We start from the raw sequence: 21212 nt of genomic DNA on the forward strand, positions 1-21212 counted from the left end.
TAGAACCGTAATTACAATGACCAAGCATTCTCTAAAGAAGAGATGCAAAAATGTATTTACCATGCCATTTTTTTACAGAGGTAGAGGACCAAAGGTGTGAAACTGAACATAAGTCCTATCAGACTTGATGTCATAGGGTTTTAGATTTAGGGCAACAAGAATCCTTTGAGATCATCCTGTCTCTCATTTTATAGATGCAGAAACTAAACCCGATTAGGATTAAGTGATTTGCTCAACATCCTGCAGCTAGTAAGTGTTTGAGAAGAATTTAAATCCAGGCTTTTTGAAGTTCTTGCTGATATTCACTATAAAATACTGCCTCTCACTTGGTTGATATGTGCTTGATTACTAAACTGTTTTTCTTCCTTCACTATACACACACACACACATACACACACACACACACATATATATATACATATAGATGTATGTATGTATTACTTTGTTATAAGAAATGACTTGCTGGAGAAGGGCAAATAAGGGATCTATTAAGAATTAGTGATGATGTGAAACCAAGAGAAAATCATGAAAATTAATTTTGTAAAAAAAAATGACAGAAAAAACAAAGTACGGGGTTAAAAAATTTTTATCCTTCTCCTTGTTTAGGAAAAAAATAATTGAAATTCACATTTTTATAGCCCCTTAAGGTTTGCAGAGTATTTTTTTTCAGCAACCTTATCATAGCTAGCATCAATCTACCCATTTTTCAGATGAGGAAACTGAGGATGAGACAAGTTAAAGATGACTTATCCAAGGCCACAAAACTATAGAGTGGCTGAGGCTATATTCAAACTCAGGTCTTACTTGATTCCAAGTTTATCACTATATATTCTGCCATCCTGATTCCTGGGTAAGTTTTATCAATTAATTTCCCCTTCTTTCGATCCTGCAAACTCAGTCATATGTGATTTTTCCTTATATTTGAAAGTAAACATTCTCTTTCACACAAGAGAGTCTCTCAAAGTAAAGTATCCTTCACCTTTTCCTGACCCTTGATGCCTCATGGAAGCTCCTGAACTGTGACTAATTTAATTAACTCTGACATAGCTAAACACGTGAGTATTTCCAAGGACCTTACAACAGAGTAGGAAACATGTTAACTTCAGTACTTGGAAGCTTCAAATTAACTCAAGGCATGGAAATCTCTGTAGCCTCTCTAAACAAGCTTTCTTGACTTTATTCTAAATATGTCCATGTTTCCTTTATTCTTTGAAATGCTAAATGATCATGAGTACATTAGTTTGTCATCCTGAGAAAGATGTGAGGAATCTGTTCCATTAAAGTTATTGTCCCTTGCACAAAGTAAGGCCTTCTGTATCACATGTAAGTCTATGTCATTTTCTATTGTGGAGAGCAGCAAGCTAGGAGAATGAGTTCTCAGAGGTTCTGGGTATAATGATATGGTTGATTTAATGAGCTACAAATCTTTTTTAATATTAATTCCATTAAGATTAAGACCTCAGAACCAATGCAATGAATGGGTGCTACTAGAATCTACGGCCGTTAGCAATTAAGTAGATAGAATATAAATTTCAGCACTATGTTCGGTGGACAGTTACAAAAATGATTTTTTTCTCCACATACCCTTTCTTATCTCAGCTGAATAAGCCATTTTCACAAATTCAGATTAAAATGATGAAATCAAATTTTTTCTGTTAATAAGATGGAATAGTAGATTAAACATATTATTGTTCTGTTATCACTGAAACTAAAGAAATTTAGGGTAATGATTAAACTATAGGCCCTCTCTTACTTCCATTGAGAAAACAATTCCATTTTAAACCTATGTCCCAGAGCAGCTACTGTCTTAACAACTCTGGCTTGTGAGGCAAAGGATGTTGAATTTTTGAACAGTAAAGTTGATTATCATGTGTGGAACTTTAAGCCAGTAAATTATTTTCAATTATACTGAATATTTCAGAGAAAACTCTAGACTATATCTTAGGATTTTTATTGAGATAGCATGTGGTAGTGGCTAGAGAAAGTCTAGCAACTTGGAGTCAGCAAAACCTGGGTTCAAATCCTGCCTTGGATACTTATTAGTTCTGTGACCCCTGAGCAAGTCACTTCTCTCAGTCTCAGTTTCCTCATCTGTAAAATGGAAATAATCATATCTATATACTTGCCTCAAAGGACTGACTTTGAAAACTATTTATGTGGTGATTACTGCTTTTTATTGCTGTTTCATTCATCATATCTAGTTCAATGGAGTTCAGATAGTAATGGTCCTGCGACACCTCACTATACTATTATTTTTCAATGTTTAATATTCAGTGGTCTTTTGCATAGGTAAATAAAATGTCTGCTTCTTGTAATTGAGTAAAAATATTGGGAAATTAAGTTCATCTTGGGCAGTGAATGGAGTACCCAGCCTGGAATCAGGAAAATGAGTCTTCCTGAGTTCAAATCTGGCCTCAGACACTTACCAGCTGTGTGACACTAGACAAGTCACTTAACCTTGTTTGCCTCAGTTTCCTCATCTGTAAAATGAGTTGGAGAAGGAATTGGCAAATGATTCCAGTATCTCTGCCCAAGAAAACCCCAAATGGGGTCACAAAGAGTTGGAGATGACTGAAAACGATTGAACAACAAAGTTGATGCTAGGAAGTCTCACTGAAACTATCTTTGAGTCAACTCTAGATTAGATGGGATTACAGGAATGTTATATTCTTCATTCTGTCCCCACATTATTTTGATTCTCTTTTTCCACTAGGTCTCTGTGAATGTTTAATATGGTAACACATATTGAAAATGTTTTAAAATGTTTATGAATTGATGTTATATTCGGGTGATTATAGGTCATCACCAGTATCATTATTATCATTAGCTATAAAACTTCATCCGTTTACTGAGTTTTGAGATGCATTTCACAAAATAAGGACAATGAATCAATTGCAAACCATCTTGCCATATGCTCAGTTGAAATCTTTGTTTTCTTACCAAAGCAAGCAATGTTTCCATCCAGGCCAATGTACTTCAGGTCATATTTGGCAGCTTCATTTTCAATAGGCTCATTTTCTGATTTGTCATCCATGGCAAATATGTCTTTTTGTCTAAATTCTGCATTATCATCAAAATTTATCTTGGCATCAAAACACACAACTACCAAAAAAAGTGGAGAAAATTAATAATGAATATCTACAAAGAATATTTAAGTTAAGTGTTTTTAGTAAACAGGCATATATGGATATTTAACTGTAGATCATGACATATATCTATATATAATAAAGGCATGTAGTATATATACATATATGTAATATATCTTTATTTCACATATAACATATAAATGATACAAGCCAATACATACCTGTGGGTGTATGTGCAAAGTAAACAAATAAACCCAGTCCCTGCTCTCAAGAATTTCAGAGTTTAATGGGGGAGACCACAGGCTAACATTTTTGTATAAACTAGATAAAGAGAAAAGGCATTAAGATCAAAGAGGATTGGGAAAAGCTTTTTGTGGAAGGTGGTATTTTAGCAGAGACTTGAGGGAGGCCAGGGAAACCAGAAGGCAGAGATAAGGAGGGATAGTATTATCAGCATAGGGACCAGCCAATGAAAATGCCTGGAGTCAAGAGTGTTCTGACTGATAAACAGCAAGAAGCCCAGGGTCACTGGAAGCCAGAGTTCATGGAGGAGTATAAGGTGTAGGGACACTGGAAAGGTAAAAAGGGGCCAGGGTATCTTGTAGCTCATCATTTATGAACTTCTGATCTCTAAGATCTTCTATAAGGTCCTCTAAATCTGTGGTCCCATGATCATTGACTCTGTTAGGTGATTTATATATCACTTATATTCATGGTCTCCATGAGCTTTTGAAAAATGAGTCCATTAAGTTATTATGTAAAAATGTTGACTGTGTATACACATATATGCATATGCATACACATACACACATACATTCACATAAGAGGAATCACAAATGACTGAATGTTGCAATGATTGACAAGAAGAAACATTTTCTAGTGGTAAATGATGCTTTAAGTCTGTCAGACCTACCATTAAATGTCTAACTTACTAGCCCACAGAACTGTGAATATATCCAGAAAATAAAGTGGTAATTACCTTCTGCATTGTATAATCTTAAAAGTGGATTGTTGCCATCACCAAAGGCATTTTCTAACATTCTCCTTGTTATACTAGCATTTTCCCAGTAATTAAGCACTATTATAATGATCAATAGAAGAGAAACTTCTTTCTAGGTATATAATATGTTTTAATTAACTTATTAGTAAATTTAGCCCCTCCGTTACTCGTGCTAGACAGCTGAAATGCACATGTTCAAAGTAAAAATGCAAATACTATCAAGTTGATAGTATTTCTGACTGATGAGTTTCCAATAAAAGAGTTTTGGGTCATAATTAATAAACCAGTAAATCAAAAAAGTTCAGACTGGTTTTTGCCTTTCAAGAAGATTGTCATTAGTAACTACCTAAAAAAACTCATGATGAATGAGTGAAATGCAAATTTCCATAACTAGACCCAGCACTCAGTGTTTGCAAGACCAGGTTTTCAAGATGGGTTCTTTCACCAAGTGGGACTGCAAGAACATTGTTGAGAGAGAAAGACCACTAAGAAAAAAAAATAAGGTTAATCTAAACAATTGAAGATAATGGCTATTGGTTATATATGGAGTTAGTAGGTAAAATATTTTCTAGTCCTTTCTCACTTAGTTCAAGGAAACCTTATTATGTAAGAATAAAAAGAGTTCAGTTCAACTGAACTCAAAAATCCCTGAATCTCAACAAAATCAATATCCTTTATAGTCTTTGTGGAGAGGGGAAAGGGACAGAGAATCTACTTCAGTATAAGTAAAAAGTCACGGTTATGGGTTTGATTGGTTGTACGCATGAAACTTTGACTAAACGTTAATTGTATGCATTTATCAGTTGTAGAGCTACAAAAGGGTTCAGAGAGACCATCTAGTCCAAGCCTCTCACTTTATAGATGAGGAAACTGAGGCCCAGGGAGGCTATGTGATTTCCCCAAAGTTCCCACAAGTCGCAACCATCAGAGGTAGGATTAGAACCCAGGTCTTCTGACATAGTGCCTGCCTGCCGTTCTGTAAGTACTTAATATATGCTTGTTGGCTGACTGTAATATTCCTACTTTCCTGAATCCCTACATCCTCCCCGGAAAGCCTAAGGGAGTCCCTAAGTTAGAAAATTGAAGAACTCTGTGAAGAAAACCGAGTGAATTACTTCAGATGAGTAGGGAAAAACAGCCCTCACCACAATCAATGTTTGCCTTCCTTAGCAGGCCTCTTCTTCAATTGCCCTTTCCTATTTTCTAAGCCAACAATAGCTCTATAGTCCCCTTTGAGTCCAATTCAAATCCTACTTCCTCTTTGAAGCCTTCTCTGATTATCCTACTCAATAGACTCATATATTGTCCCAAAGACTTAATCTTCCTTGCTTTGAAAATTCTAGAGACATCTCGAACCTAATATGTCAAAAAGTAAAATTATTATCCTTCCCCAAAGACACCCTTCTTCTAAATTTCCTTCCTGATTTCTGTTGCCTAGAACTCCTTCAACGGTACCATGTATCCTCCTATGTCACTTAAGGGTAGGGAATATGCCTATTTTTTTTTTAGTAGAATCCTCTTTACCTACCACTATGCACCCACCTCAGGAGAATACATGCTACTTGAGGGCAGGAAATGTTTTGGTTTTGTCTTTGGGCCTAAATCCTAGCAGAGTGCCTGGCATACAGTAGGTGCTTAATAGTTGATTGTTGAGTGAATTTTGAATGGGGTAAACTACAAACTACTTAATTATCCCCACAGTGGCAGGTTGATGGGAGCATTGTATTTGGACAAGGCAGAGAGAAGCTTAAGTATCCTTCAAATCACAACATTTAGGCAGTTACCTACCTCTGGTTTTGTATAGTAATAATAATGATATTAATAGCTAGTATTTATTTTGCAATTTACAAATATATCATTTTATACTCACAACAACTAGAGGAGATAGTAGCTATTAATATCCCCATTCCACAGACGAGGAAATGAAGCAGGCAGAAATTAAGTGACTTTCCCAGGGTCACACCCCTGGTCTGAGGCCTTATTTGCCTTTTCTTCAGATTCTTCATAATTCTAGGCCCAGTATTCTACCTAAGCACTACCTACTTGGATAGGGCCAGCCCTGGCCAAGGAACAGAAAGAAAGTGAACTGCTCAATCAATGGGGAATTAAGCTCTTGACCCCAGACTCACCAGTGCCATTCTAGCTAGGTGAACAAAGCAATGCTTTCAGAAACACATACTCTACTGGCCTGAAAAAAAGTAAATGCGGCTCGAAAAGGTGTTTAACTTCCTCCTAGAAGTGAATTAGGTACATATTGTGTCACTTTTATGTGACTCTTTCCTTTTAAAATAAGTTAAGCATCCTTCAAATATCCTGCTTAAAAAAAAATTTAGAAAATGTATCAATTCATTTAAGAGAGCATGCAAAAATCTACTTTTTAATGACAGTATAAAGGTGGATACGTATGGGTGTGAAAAGTGGAATATGCACAAACATCAGGAAGTTGTGCGTAGGGATTTTTCTTTGTTACAAATTTCAATGTCAGGGGTGGCATTGTTAAGAATTTTAAATAGAAAAAAAATGCAAGAAATGTTTTTTGAAAGAAAATTTATCCATTCCTGTGTCAAGGCAAGTGTAGTCAATGGAGTGTCATATCGGGAGTCAGGAAGACGTCGGTTCAGATACTGCCAAGAGAGCTTGGTACTCTATAGCCTCTAAGTTCCCCTCTACAGCTCTAAATTTATGATCCTAGGGTTAACAGAGACAGCAAGGCAGTGCAGTGGATAGAGTGCTGGCCCCGGAGTCAAAAGAACCTGAGTTTAAACCCTGCCTCAGAAACTTAGTAGCTGTGTGACCCTGGGTAAGTAATTTCACCCTGTTTACCTCAGTTTCCTCATCTGTAAAATGAGCCGGAAAAGGAAATTGCAAATGCTCTAGTATCTTTGCCAAGAAAACCCCAAATGGGGTCATGGAGAGTCAGACACGACTCATCCACCAAACAACAAATGGCCAACAGTGCATCAATCAAATACATTCCCTCCTTCAAGTTTTCTCATTGAATAAGACAACCAGCAACTGTCATAGAATGTATTTGGGAGGTATGGAGCTCAGCTCAGACATGCAAATTTTCATTTTCACATTAATGGAATCTTAGTTCTACAGAAAATTCATCTTTTGAAAAGGCCATGCCTAGTACAAAGTACTAGGGGAAAAAACACCCATTAATATTTATAAAACAATTTTCACCATCAAAAGGGTATTGTTACATGCTTGATAGATTATACAAATGAATTTTCCTTCTGAACAAATATCAAAGAAAGCCTTGGTACTTATGTTCACGGGGTGTTTTGTAGTTTTTGGTTAGTGGCATGCTAATTCAACTGCCTTGATAGGGAACATGACTGACAGCTGGTGGCCTTTGACCTGCAAGGCTTAATTGAATGTGCTTCAGAATTAAGCTAAGGAAAAATACATTAAAGAAGACAAACTCATACAAAAATGAAACATTTTAAAAAAAAGCATGATGATGTAGACCTGTCACAATCAGTTTGAAAAAAAAATTGTCTTCAAGCTGTATACCACATTTAATTTGTGATAAATAATTATAATACACTATTCAAAGGTACACTGCCAAGAAAAAAAAATGTGAAATCTGGATACTTTCAAATGAATCTTTCCCTCTTCCCATCCTCCTTCCAATGCCACTGTTCCAGTATTTGTGTAATTTTCTGAATATTCTCTTAGTAGATGTGAAAATAGACAGACACAGGAGGGAGCTGAAAATATTCTTGGAAATTTGGTTTTTACGTAAGAAGAAAAAAAAGCAAACGCCCACCAAAAACATGGCTTCCCACAAACATCAAGCAACAGTGCAGTTATTTAGAGAAATGAATTTTAAGGAGTCGAAACTGATTTGCTGATTAACTTTGTATCAGCCAGGGTTCGTTTCCAAAGAAGTTTGGCCAAAGGCCCACTGTTTGAAATTGGGTCTTTGCTATCAAACACATCGGAGGAGTCTGGGCTCCAATTGATGAAGGGAGTCATAGATATTAAGAAAAAAAGAGCCGAGCTGTGAAAACCACTGGCTAGAGAGAGAAAGAAATGAAATAGAATCCAATATCACCCTCCAGATTCCAGAACCTTTGTGACAGCAAGAAAGGCCTTGTGTCGTATTCTATCCAAGATTAATTCTACCCTTCTGAAGTTCCACTTTATAACCAGACCTACTTCTTGTGAGAGGCAACATAGCCTAGTGGGTAGAGAGCTGGCCACAGAACCAGGAAGATCCTGGTTTAAGCCCCATCTCTTAACTCATATTGACAATGCAACCCTGGGCAAATAACTTAAGGTCTCACTGCCCACAGGTAACTCTAAGACCCAGTTGCAGCAAAGATGTAGACACATTGGCAAAGGAAGTGCATCACCAAGATATACATTAGACTGTGAGCTCCCTGAGGGCTGGGAGTGCTTTCACTTTTTTTTGTATCCTTAGCCCTTAGAATAGAACCAGGCACACAGTAGGTGCTTAATAAATGCTTGTTGACTTAACTAAGAGGCTCCTGTATTGATGAACTCATAAGTTCAATCCCCATTCCTCCTATTAAGAATGTGTGACACAGAAATACTGAAAAGTAATCCAAAAATGTGGAAGAGCGTGATTTCCTTAGCCATCCTCAATGACTTCAATATTTCATATGATTCCTGTTTTTATCTGCAGTATTCCTTTATAGATAGAAATTCCTTCATAGATGAAGATCGTATTTCATCCAATGGGATGGTCTTCGATAGTTGTCATTCACAGAGATGAATGATGAATGAAGGAATGAAGGAATGAATGAATGACAAATTTTGCCAAACTGGGCTAGTCTGTTTTTCAGTTGAGATTATCAGGCTGTTATCAGCCTTGTACTCAGATTTGGGGGAGGGAGAGTTGGTAGAATAGGTCAGAGCTTATACTTACATACACTTAACTTATGTAACTCAGAGTCAGCTCCATGCCAGGATGAGGCTTTGGAGTATGACAGAAGGGGGAGAGAAGCTAATAAGCACTGTTGTATCACCTATTATGTTCCAGGCACTGTGCTAAGCACTTTGCAAATATTATCTCATCTGATCCTCACAATAATCCTGCCAGGCAGACACTATTATCACTCCCATTTTACAGCTGAGGAAACTGAGGCTAAGTGATTTGCCCAGTGTCACACTGCTAATAAGTGTCTGAGACTGGATTTGAACTCAGGTCTTTCTGACTCCAGGGTCAATGGTCTAGCCACTAGGTACTCAAATCTGTAATATGCATTTTAGATGGTAATGTCTCATTGTAAGCATTGGGTCTGGATGGGAAAGGGCACACATAATAATAATAATGATCATAATCGCTAACATTTATATAGTGCTTAAGGTCTGCAAAACAAATGTTACCTCATTTTATCTTCACAATAACCATGACAAGTAGATGCTATTATTACCCTCATTTTATGGATGAGGCAGACGGAAGTTAAATGACTTGCCAAAAGTCACATAGCTAATAAGTATCTGAAGGTAGATTTGAACCCAGATCTTCTTGATATCAAATCCAGCCCTTTATCCTCTGCTCCACTTAGCTCACTTAAAGTCAGAAGACATAAGAAGGCTGAATAACACAGTGGGCTGAGCAGTGTCTCTAGGTCCAGAGGACCTGGGTTCAAATCCTTCTATTGCCATTTACTTGAGTTACTTTGGGCCTCTCACTTCCCATCCCTGATTCTGAGTTTCCTTGTCTATAAAACGAGGTCGCACTAGAGATGCTCTCTGATTATGACCTGTCTAATAGGGTGTTGAAGAGATCTCATGAGAGCATACATGTGATAAGTTTTATAGTTGTAAGACGTAAGTAACAACTTATTATTTATAATTTTGTAGCTCATTTTACAAATAAGGATGCTCAGGGTCAGGGATGGGAAGAGAGTGGCTCAAACCAACACAGATGAATGATAGTGGAAGGATTTGAACACAGTGCTTGGAAGTGAGGTTCTCCCGGCATGCCAGAAGCATTGTCCTCAGTCAGGCAAGTGGCCTGGTGTCTTAGCCATTCAGAAGATCGGAGGCCTAGAGCTAGATTAGCCACCCCTCCATTTTACAGATGAGAACCCTGAGGTCAGAGAGCTGAAGTCATTTGCCCAAGGTGACACAGGTCATCAACATCAGAAGTAGGCTTTGAACCTGGGTCCTCTGATGCCAGTCAGGACTCTTTCTGATATACTGTTTCTGGCCCTAACACATTCAGCTACATTCATTAGTTTACATTTGTACAACCTGAACAACTAACTGAAAGAAAGGGTGGCAGTGTGGGGGGATGCTCTCCAGAAGTTGGCAAGTGCTGTATAGCTTCAAGATTTGCCCAGTGATTTTCCAAGAATTACATATTTTTCTACAAAAATAATTCACATACAAAGCAGGGGGTTGAGCAAAATGACCTCTTGGATGCCTTCCAAATCAGAGAGTCTGTGATTCTAAAAAAAGAATCAACATAACCTTTCTTCCAAATAGGTTCTGTGCCAAAGCAGTTGCTTCTACTGAAGATGGATGGAGGTGCTAGTGGGGTGATGTGAGGGGCATGGGCAGAGAGAACCAGAGGGGGATTAGAAATATCTTCAAAAATTCTTCCTTAAAAACCAATTCCCAAATCAACTAGCTCAAAGATGAGCTGCCAAAGGTCACATGCTTCCTAATTACTGATATGAATGGAAACACTTCCTAGGAAACTAAAATTATGAAGTAGTGCTGCTCACTTTGCTAAGTTGAAATGGGTGTTTGTTGTAGTTACTAAGTAAAACGTTCCCTTGAGAATGGTTAGTGCCCTGAAGATGATGACAAATTTATAAATTCAGTCATTAATCACCTCTTTCCTAATTTGGTTTAACTTCACAATTGTTCATTAGAGTTACAAACCAACACATTCATTTAATTGTGATTATAATTCAATAGCTGGACTTTTATGGTACAATGAGCAAATTAATAGCTGCAGATAATTTTATTTTTTAAAAAAATCACACTAGAGTTGTTTTTTTGGTACATTATGCCCTAACATACTCATGATCAGGACGGAGAATTTTGCTTTTAATACTTTAAAATGGTGAATCATTAGAATGTTGATGTAGCCATTGGAAGTTATGCTTTTTTCACTATTTTCCTAGTATGGGTTTTGCTGAATTGCTCAGGATCTGAATAAAGAGCATCACAGTCTTCAATTCAATTAAACAAATATTTGTTCATCACCTCCTATGTACCAGGCATATTGCTAGATGTAGGAAAAACAAGACACAAACAAATCAGGCCCTGTCTTCAAGGGGCTTATATCTGCCTGGGGAGAAATGAAACGCACAAAGATAAGTAAATATTAAATCTATAGGTATAGAGATTGGATCTGTGAGTTCATTGGCGTAGGGAACTGCTGGAGAGAAATTCTCTCCATCGAGGCAGAAGAACAGCACTTTTCTCTGCAAGTTAGAGTCTCAGAGAGCTGTCTAGAGCTCTTAAAATGCTAAGTAACCTGCCCAGGGTCCCAGGCGTCAGAGACAGGACTTGAAACCAGTGGTGCTGGTTCTGAGGCCAGCTCTCTATGCACTAGGCCATGGGGCTTCTCATGAAATGTATGCAGAATAGAGAAATTGGAGGAAAAAAAAAAACAGGCCTTTATCCAATTCAACAAATCTATGAAGCATTTATAGGTCCTTTCCTCGGGAAGCTTACAATTTAGCAGGGGAAGAAGAGTGGAATAGAACATGTACATAATTCTCTTTGATGCAGATTCTCCAATTCTGAGGTTAAAAAATTGCATAGGACTTGCTAATTTTTATAACGTTAATTTGATTCTTTTAAACTGGGTTGGGCATGTATATACAAGGATTTGTCTAAATTGTAGTACCGAACTTCTTTCCTTTTTTGTTTAGATTTAATTAACATTCAGATAATGAATATTTACCCAAAATAAAAAATAAACAGAAATCATCACAAAGCGTTATTGACTTCTGCTGTCAAGAGATCACAAATACAACTTTACTGGAAGCCACTTCCCCAGAACTATTACGAGCACAGCAATTGTTACAAATAAAGAACTTCTATGAATGACGTTTGTGAAAGGAAGAGGGATAGTTTATGATGTACTAGGTGCAAGGTTTTGTGGACACTTTTCTGAGCAACAAAATGTGAAAACTATTATTCTTGGGCTTTTCCAAACACGAATTTCATTAATTCAAACTTTCTTAGCTGAATTCAAAACCTTCCACAATCTATGTCCCCCAAGTCTTTTCTCATGTTACACCCCACTTCACATATTGTCTAGAGCCATATACGTATTATACATTTCAATCTCTTTGCCTTTACCTATGTAATCTTCTATGCCTCAGGTCTTTTCCCCCTCTCATCTCTACCTGTTATAACACTATGCATTCTTTAATATCTACATCAGATAGCACCTCTTCCATGAAACACACCTTATTTCCCATCATCAGAAATCTTTTCTTCCTTAGCTCTGTCATAGCATTCTGTACCTCTCCCGTATGCTTATCATATTCTAATTAATATTGTAGTTATTTGGACACATCTTATCTCCCCTCAAATACTAGTTCCTTTAGGGGAGTGTGGGGTCCCAATTGGGGAAAATCCGTAAAATACAGTAATAAGTGAAAAGTCATAGAAACTTAAACTCTGTGAAAGGTGGAAGCCCCAACACAGTAAGCTGTTGAAAAATCATAACTTAGATACCAAATCATAATTTAGACACTGAGTCAAAACTTAGATACTATGATCTATGAAAGCCGTAACAAGAATATTATGAGCCATATGAGATGGGTACATGATCAATACACAAACTTATGTTTGGGTGTAACATTGACATAACACCCAAACTCACTATTAAGCAGAAAACCAAAAATATCCACCAATAGTGAAGCACTCTCTAACTCCTCCTCTTTTTGTCTGTTTTCCATAATTACCATGGGTATTTTTGGAGATCTTTTGAGAGGATCTAATAAACTATCTGGCCACCACCCAGACCAAAGATTTCCCTGTTTTGTAATTATTCATAATGATTGATTAAACTACTGCCTATAATCAATCTGGAGATCCTTGGCATTTTCCTTCAGCATCCAGAGCACTCTACAGTTACAAAGGAGGTACAGGGTTCCCCAGCCATGAGAATTCTGGACCTTACAGGGAAGTACTTTGTTTATCCATCTGTGAATCTTCAGTCCTTTACTAACAATGCATACTTATTTTTTTTTTTTTGCTAAATATAACTGAAATAGCTTCTTCCTTGACACCATTTTTTTATCCAGATATCACCTGAATATCCAAGTTGGGGCATAGCCACCCTGGCCAGATTCCTCCATGAAAGGGTAGTAGTAAAAGATAGTAGTAATAATGCTGCTGATTAGCCTTTTTTTTTTTTGTTTCAGGTTCAGAAAACCCAAAAAATAACTCCCTGCATCTGGTCATGCCGCAGATACCTCAAAAAACTTTTTTTTAACCTTTTATTTTTATATTTTTCAATATACATATACCAACAAAATTGATTTCAAATTTTCCCTGTTTTGTCAAAGGCCCTGCCTACCTCTTCCTTCTTTAGTAGGAAAGGGTAAAAATTCATGTCATCGTTGAAGAACCATTTTTTCTCATGATGGAATATGCTTAGTTTAAAAAAATAGAAAATTTTGTAGAAAAAACTATTTCCCCTTGCTTTTTAATATATACAAATACAACTCTCTCTGTATAGATATAGATATATAGATAGATAATACATATATAATATATGATATAATATATATAAATATTTACTACATATATTTACCTTTTTAATAGTTATTATGGAATACCTAAAGCACTCTATGGGCACTTGTTCTAATTGTATTTTTTCTCTTGGCAGCCTAGTTGTTGTTTTTGAAGTTTTATTCCTCCCTCTTGGTTTCTCACTTTCTTTTACTTCATAAACATTCACTGTACTGAGGTTTCTTTTTTTTTTTTTGTTATTCATTTATTTATTGTCTCTGACTCTCAGAGGAGTTTACCACTGAAATAGGAGTGTCTTTTTCCTTTCCTCAATTTTTTGGGGAACTGTTGTTCTCTCGTTTTGATATTATTATTATAGTTTGTTCTCTTGTTAGTATCCATTTGAAATGATGAAGGAGAATTAGGTTTCTCCACTTAGTCACACTGCAAGGACTCTCTCCAGCTCACCACTTCTGTATAATAGCCAGCTTTTGCCAATCAACCCAGACATCTTGTTACAAATTAGAATGGGGCAAAAGTTACAAACAATAAATACTCGTTACCAGACAGTATGTTAGGTATTTAAGGAACATAAAGAATCAATCAAGGAATATTTATTAAATACCTGTGATATGCTAGACACTGTTCTAGGTGCTAGAGATACAAGAACAAATGTTAAATAGTCCCTGCCCTAAAAGAATTTTCATTCTAACAGAGGAAAAGCACGCCCATACATGAACATATGTAAAACCCAAACAGAAAGAAACTTAACAGAAAGAGTAAAAGTATAAAATGGTCCTAGTCATAAGAAATTTATCATGCAAAGATGCCTAAAGATGTGGAAGAAAAACATTTATATTCAGTCTAAGTCATGGCATAGTGTCTGACACATAATATGTACCTAATGAATAATGATTAACTGATCAAGAAGAAGCAGAAGAGTATAAGAGGGGAAAAAAAAAGCAATGAACTTGGAATCACAGGATCTGAATTTGAATTCCAATTGCTCCCATTTATGACCTGTGTGACTTTCAGCAAGTCACTTAACCTCTCTTGGTCCTGCCTTACTCATCTATGCAATAAAGAGTTAGACTACCTAAATTTAAAAGTACCTTTTCCAAGTCAGTATCTATGATCACATGCAGAAAATATTCTGGCTAATGTATTGGGCCCTGGAGGTGTCACTCTTGATGCCCCAGAGACCGTAAGACAAAATCTTGACTGAGGTCAGTTAAGAGTGTTTGGATAAGCTGGGCGTGGTAGCACATGTGTGCATTCCTTCTTATCAAGGAAGCTAGTGCTGGTAGATCATGTGAGCCAAGGAATTCTGAAATGAAATGGGTTAAGCCAATTAGAGATCTTCACTAAGTCTGGAATCAATATGGTGATCCCTCAGGCACTGAAGACGATTGGGATGCCTAAGAAGGAGGAAAATGACCTAGGTTAGAATCTCAGGTCAAGGCTCCCATACTACAGTAGTGGGATTAGGCCCATGGGTGACCACTGGCTTTCCAGCCTGGATAAGATTAGACTTAGTCTCCAAAACCAAAAATATTTAGACAAACTAGGTTTGACAGACAAGAGCTATAGGACAGCCCTTACTGGCTCTCAACTACATTTGTATCATAATAAACAAATATCTGGAGGAAGGGAGAAAACATGATGTTTCTAAGTAATTCAAGCAATTGATCCAATGCTTAGTATTTGGATGCTAACAAACCAAAAGTATTGAAATGTTAAATTCCATCATGGGAGTATTTGTGACTATGGCAGAAACTAAATTACAAAATTAAATTAATGCAAAGCTGTTGCTACAGTCTTCCATGCAATTTAATTTATAGTTTGCATAAATAAAGCACTTGAATGTATTCATTTGTTTTCTCTAATTTTTTACCTTGTCCTTCTGGAGTTTCACCAAAGGGATTCACTTCAACCTGAGTAGCATCAATTTTCAGGAAGAGATTATACAGCTTCTTAATTTGATCTGCAGCCTAAATGTGATCAAGTAAGATGGAATTAGCCCGCAAAAAGTGAACGAAAATGCATTTTGCTATGGTAATGAAACATTAAAAATAGAAAGTTACATCTCTGTTCTATGTAAGGTTATCTGCAGGGACACAAACCAGAATAACAATTTGACTATCAACTGCTATTCATTAAGAAGAATTATCAAAACTTCCTTCAGACACAAGACCAGAGCATTATTAAAAAAAAAACACAATATTTTCACACTAGTCTAAGAGTGCTATTAAGCTTTGTATAAATTATCATGTCCTATTAACTGGATTATGCCACAGTATGAGCTGTAATCACTAATGTAAACAAGCTCAATTTCAGCAAAGGTAAACATGATTTTCAGAGTTTATTATGCCTGTATTTTCTCAAGTATGCTAGAATCAAAATAATTTTTTTTATATAAAAAGCCACAGTGATTAAGCTCATCAATCCAAGCCTATAATCTGTGAAGACAAAATAAAATCAATTATCTAATGTTTATTAGAAGATGTTACCAGGAAGGAAAGTAAGAGCCCTGGGAATTTTCCTATTTTATCCAAACAAAGCTGAAAAAGCAGCTCTTCAGTGACATCTACACAGAAGAAGTCTATCCAAAGGCCACTGTGAGCGGCTTTCCCCTCCCGATACTGTTACTCCCAATTCTGCTAATGTGTTCAAAGCCTATGATGAAACAGAACAAGGTGCATGGCTTGCATAACTTTGGTTGTGACATTTTTTCATGCTCACTGTCTATTAGAATGCCTTCTTTGCCTCCCTTCTTCCCTTACAGTCTTCTCGTGGTTCTTAGAGATGATCACAACTAGTTGTGAGGACAGAGCATCCTGACTTCCCAAACGGCAGCTTTGATGTGAAAGCAGGAAGGAATAGAAGTCATATTTGCTGCTAGCTGTGTCTGTGGCCCTGGGCAAACATTCCTTTCCTGCAAGGTAAAGGACTAGATGGTTGAACCCCCAAGCCATTCATTCAGTGAGTTCTGATTTTGTTGTTAAGAAAGCAGAGACCTCGCTGTCATGCTTAATTCTTTTTCCTCCTCATGACTCATGAGGATTAGTTAAAAGAAGGGATTTTCACCTTAGAAAAGAGAAGACTCGGAACATGGTGGGTGGGAGAGGGGCCCAGCTGGCTTCAAAGACCTAAAGAACTCAAGGAAGATTCTGACTTTTCTGGTTGGCCCCAGAGGGCACAACAGTGGGTGGAAACTTCAGAGGTGGGCAAATTTAGGCTCAACTGTAAGAAAGAACTACCTTCACAATTAGAGCCATCAAAAAGTGAAATACACTGCCTCAGGAGGTAGTGGTGTCCCTCTCCTTAGAGATTTTCAAGCAAAAGTTGGATGGCCACACATTGACCATGGTATAGAGTGGATTCTTGGGATCCATTGGCTACTAAGGTCCCTTCCAACACTGGGCATTTGTGATCAGACACACTGCCAGAGACGGCATTTACAACATGCATCTGTAAGGCCTAAGAAGCTTTAGGAAAATATTCAGAAATCTCATCCACTTTAATATCACTGGGCTTTTTTTATTTGCTTCACAAAAGAGGCCATATATTTTGTTTCAATTGCTGTCTTGTTGTCAATAGGGCTTATTATTTAAAATTTTCAAGCCTGAAAACTTGATGCCAAGTACTAGCAGAAGATCAGAGGAGAATAGAGCTAAGTGAGAGGGGCCTTACAGGCCATTTTGTCCAAAGCACTTATTTTAGAGAACAGATGATCATAGTTTTAGAGTGGGAAGGGGCATTCAATGCCATCTATTTCAATTCATTGGTTTTTTTCAGGAAATGGAGGTGCAGGGAAGGGGTGGGGGGACTCACCCAAGATCACACAAGTACTAAGCACTAGAAGTGGCATTTGAACACTGAATTTTGAGACAGTGCCTTTGCCACTGGAATATTTTCATACGCTAACTTCACCGCATGTGCTACTAGATTGCAAGCTTCATGACAAAAGGGGGTGGCTGAGACTCATTGAGCTTTTCACCTTCTGAGGCATTTTTTTACTCTGAAAATCATAGGTACTTAATAAATGCTTGTTGGATTGAATTAGGGCACTTTAACAAGGCATTTGGTAATTTTGTAAAGCTCATAAAAAACAATGCTATAGCCATGAATATCACCATGCTTTACATGTATATTGACACAGAGATGTGTAGACAGACAAATAGACAGACAGATAGACAGATGGATAGATAGATAGATAAATAGATAGATGCGTAGATAGATGGATAGATGGATATACAGAAAGATGAATAGATGAATAGACAGACAAAAAGAGAGGAGAGAGAGAGAGAGAAATTTTTTCACAGCATCTTTGGGGTCAAACATAGAAGCAACACTCTTGGAGTTGACAAAGTTGCTTCTGAGTAGGGAAGTTTCTTAAACACTCCACAAGAACGCTCTTAAAAAGAGAACACAAACCCTATGATATAGCACGTTTGTATCCCACTAAACAAGAGGCTCTTTCGAAGATAACCATATGTATGAACAGCCCTCAGGGGAGTTGGATGGTCTTACATTGCTTTGACCCCTCAGATCTTTCATTGGACTAAATTCTACAGGCACATGTTGCTAATTTACTGAAGCATATGTTTTCAGAAATTAGTAATGTAGTTGATAATTGAGAAGTCAGTACAGAAGGCCAAAATGCCAGTTGTACCAGAGCCTTTCCTGACTTCTACTTTTTTCTTAACAAATATTGATGGCATTGAATCTTAATCTAGGAAACATTAATTTTCCATTAAAAATGGCATGCTTTTTTTTTTGTTTGGGAAGGTAAAAAAAAAGTCAAATTAGAGTCATGAAAGAATTTAAAAGCTAGTATACATATAACCAAGAGGTTAATATATCATTATACCAAACTAATATATACATATATTGCATATATGTACCTATATATGTATACATGCATGCAAATGCGCATGTGTGAAGGAGGGGAGAGGAAGGGAGGCAGTTAGGTGGCACAGTCAGGAAGACACAAGTTTAAATATCATTTCCACCATTTTACATTAGAGGAAACTGAGATTCAGTGAGGAGAAATTACTTGTCTAAGGTCACGCAGCTAAGTAAATGACCAAGCTGGTATGTAAACTGAGGTCTTCTGATCCCATCTTCAGTTGATTGTGTGTGCTTGACTCTGGGGATGTCAGCCGTACATGTGAGGGGAAGATAGCTTTCAGCTGCCTGTAATTGATAATTACTCCCCAGGCTATATAGGAGCTTCAAGACATTTGCTTAATACTGATGATTCCAATTTGGTGTGGCAATGGGAGATACTGCCGTGAGGTGCCTGTGACAAAGCACATGTCCAAAAAAAAAAATACTTGTTGGTTGGTTGATTGATTGATTGATGATGCAGAGAGCAGGAGACTATTTGTGAAAAGGAATCATAGCATGAAACTGTGACAAGAGGGAAAGATCAGTGGAGTGCAATGCAACCATGTGGAAACCGTGAGAGTATGTAGCAGTACCCAGGGTGATTTGTCCAGGAACAGATTCCTGGGGCAGTGGGTTTGTCCCTAGAGTGGAACTTCATTGTGTAAATTTGGCACAAGTGGTACTAGAGATTAGTGAAAGCCGGCATGAGATAGTCCAGGTAGAATCAGGAAGACGAGTTCAAATTTGACCTCAGGCACTTACTAGTTGTGTGATCTTTCAAAAGGCACTGGACAAATCACTTAACCTTTGTTTGCCTTAGTTTCCTTGACTGTAAAATGAGGATAATAATGGCACCTGCCTCATAGAGTGGTTGTGAGGATCAAATGAGATATTTGTAAAGCTCTGAGCACAATGCCTGGCACAGAGAAGCTGCTTTATAAATGCTTGTTCACCTTTTGCCCTCTTGATATGGCCTCCTAGGCAGCAAGGTGGCACAGTGAAGAGGTTATTGAACTGGGAGTCAGGAAGGCCCAAGTTCAAATTGTATTTTAAGTACTTACTAGCTTTAACTTGCTGGCAAGACACGAATCCTCTCTGAGCCTCAATTTCCTCAGCTATGGGGATGATAATAGCATCTACATCACAGGATCAAATAAGATAACATATGTAAAATCCTTTTACATCTATAGATCTATTAGAGCTGTAAAAATGCTATTATCACTGGCAGCAGCAGCAGTAGTACTCATTTCTCCAATGCTTCCAGGTCAGAGGTCATACGGTAACAGCCCCCCAGTACCTTTCCTCTAGAATTTTTGTTTAGAGCCATTTTTTACAGGTATTTGAAGGGCTTTGTGGGAGAGCTCAAGCAAGTCACTGCTTTTATTCCGCCATCTTCCCCCAGTGCCTTTTGATAGCACAGCATCAGCTGGGGATGATGGTAACAGAGCTCTCAGATCACATGAATGGAATGGTGGTTGCCACATCAGAAAGGAGGCTGAGCATCATTAAATGAGTCTAAAACACCATGCATTCTTTAGGCCTGGCTGTGTTGGACAATTCAAAATCAAGTGAATTAATTAACTGAAACTGACCAACTAATTATCAATGTTATCAGAAATAAACCGTATACATTGTGACCATATTGCTTTACCATACCTGAGTTTTCAGGGCACCATGGAAGCCTAAATTTTCTGCCATCCGCTGTGCCTGGCTCTCCTTCAGTCCTTCAAATATATCAATTTCCTCCTATTAGAATGGAATGAATAAACAGAATTAAGTCATTCAGTTGGAAAGATTTACAACTTCAAAAGAAAAGCACTCAGTATATATTTGCAAATTAGTAATTAAAGCCTGGCCATTTGCCAAAATTCTCTGAGTGGTGCTATTGGAGTTGCCTATAGGGTATGTTTTAATTACCGTACCATCTAGGAAGCAGTCCTTCCCAAAACTATCTAATTCTTCAGGGTAGCATGCTGACAAGACACTATGACACCCGTTTTCACTTTTAATTACCATACAGATGGCATTGATGAATATTTAGTCAGTTAATTTTTATGACATCTCTTGGAAGGCTTCCAAAGCATAGTTCTCCAGCCCAATGTTGCTGCTAAGTTTAGCACTTTTCCTACATAGGTTCAACATTACTTTAATATTTAAACATAATAATTATCATCATCATGGACTGTTAATGTGATCTTAGATTTATATGGTGCTATTCTTCCAAAGAACCTAAGCCACCTTTCTCCTCCATTATTCCACTCATTCCCATAGTAAATGAGCAGCTTAAATTGTGATCCCCAATTAACTGCAAAGGTATTATGGATGTCAGCTTATTAAGTCTTTATTTTTTTTTTCTGAGGTTGTTAGGTTCAATGGGAAATATTTGTGAAACTGTTTTTGCCTCGAGTCTTACAGATCTGATCACAAGAGGCATAAACTGAAAAGGGAGGGGCAAGGGGGAAAACTGGCTCTGTGCATCCATCAACCTAAGTACCATAATGAAAAGCAGCTATAGCATAAGGAGAAAAATAGCAATAGAAATGTCC

General features: G+C 37.4%; 1 protein-coding gene across 1 annotated transcript in view; it reads right to left on the minus strand.

Annotated features, from left to right (window-relative positions):
- Nucleotides 1-21212, minus strand: part of SUCLG2 (succinate-CoA ligase GDP-forming beta subunit) — a 305674-nt gene that overhangs the window by 131271 nt on the left and 153191 nt on the right. The window contains exons 6-8 of the mRNA XM_027864082.1: nucleotides 20323-20412; nucleotides 15668-15764; nucleotides 2941-3102 (exon numbers count right to left, since the gene is read on the minus strand). Of these exons, the coding sequence (XP_027719883.1) occupies nucleotides 2941-3102; nucleotides 15668-15764; nucleotides 20323-20412 (349 nt within the window). The remainder of the gene's footprint in view (nucleotides 1-2940; nucleotides 3103-15667; nucleotides 15765-20322; nucleotides 20413-21212) is intronic.

Source organism: Vombatus ursinus, unplaced genomic scaffold (genome assembly GCF_900497805.2).
Source record: "Vombatus ursinus unplaced genomic scaffold, bare-nosed wombat genome assembly UNPS02014773.1, whole genome shotgun sequence".
NCBI classification, from domain to species: Eukaryota; Metazoa; Chordata; class Mammalia; order Diprotodontia; family Vombatidae; genus Vombatus; species Vombatus ursinus.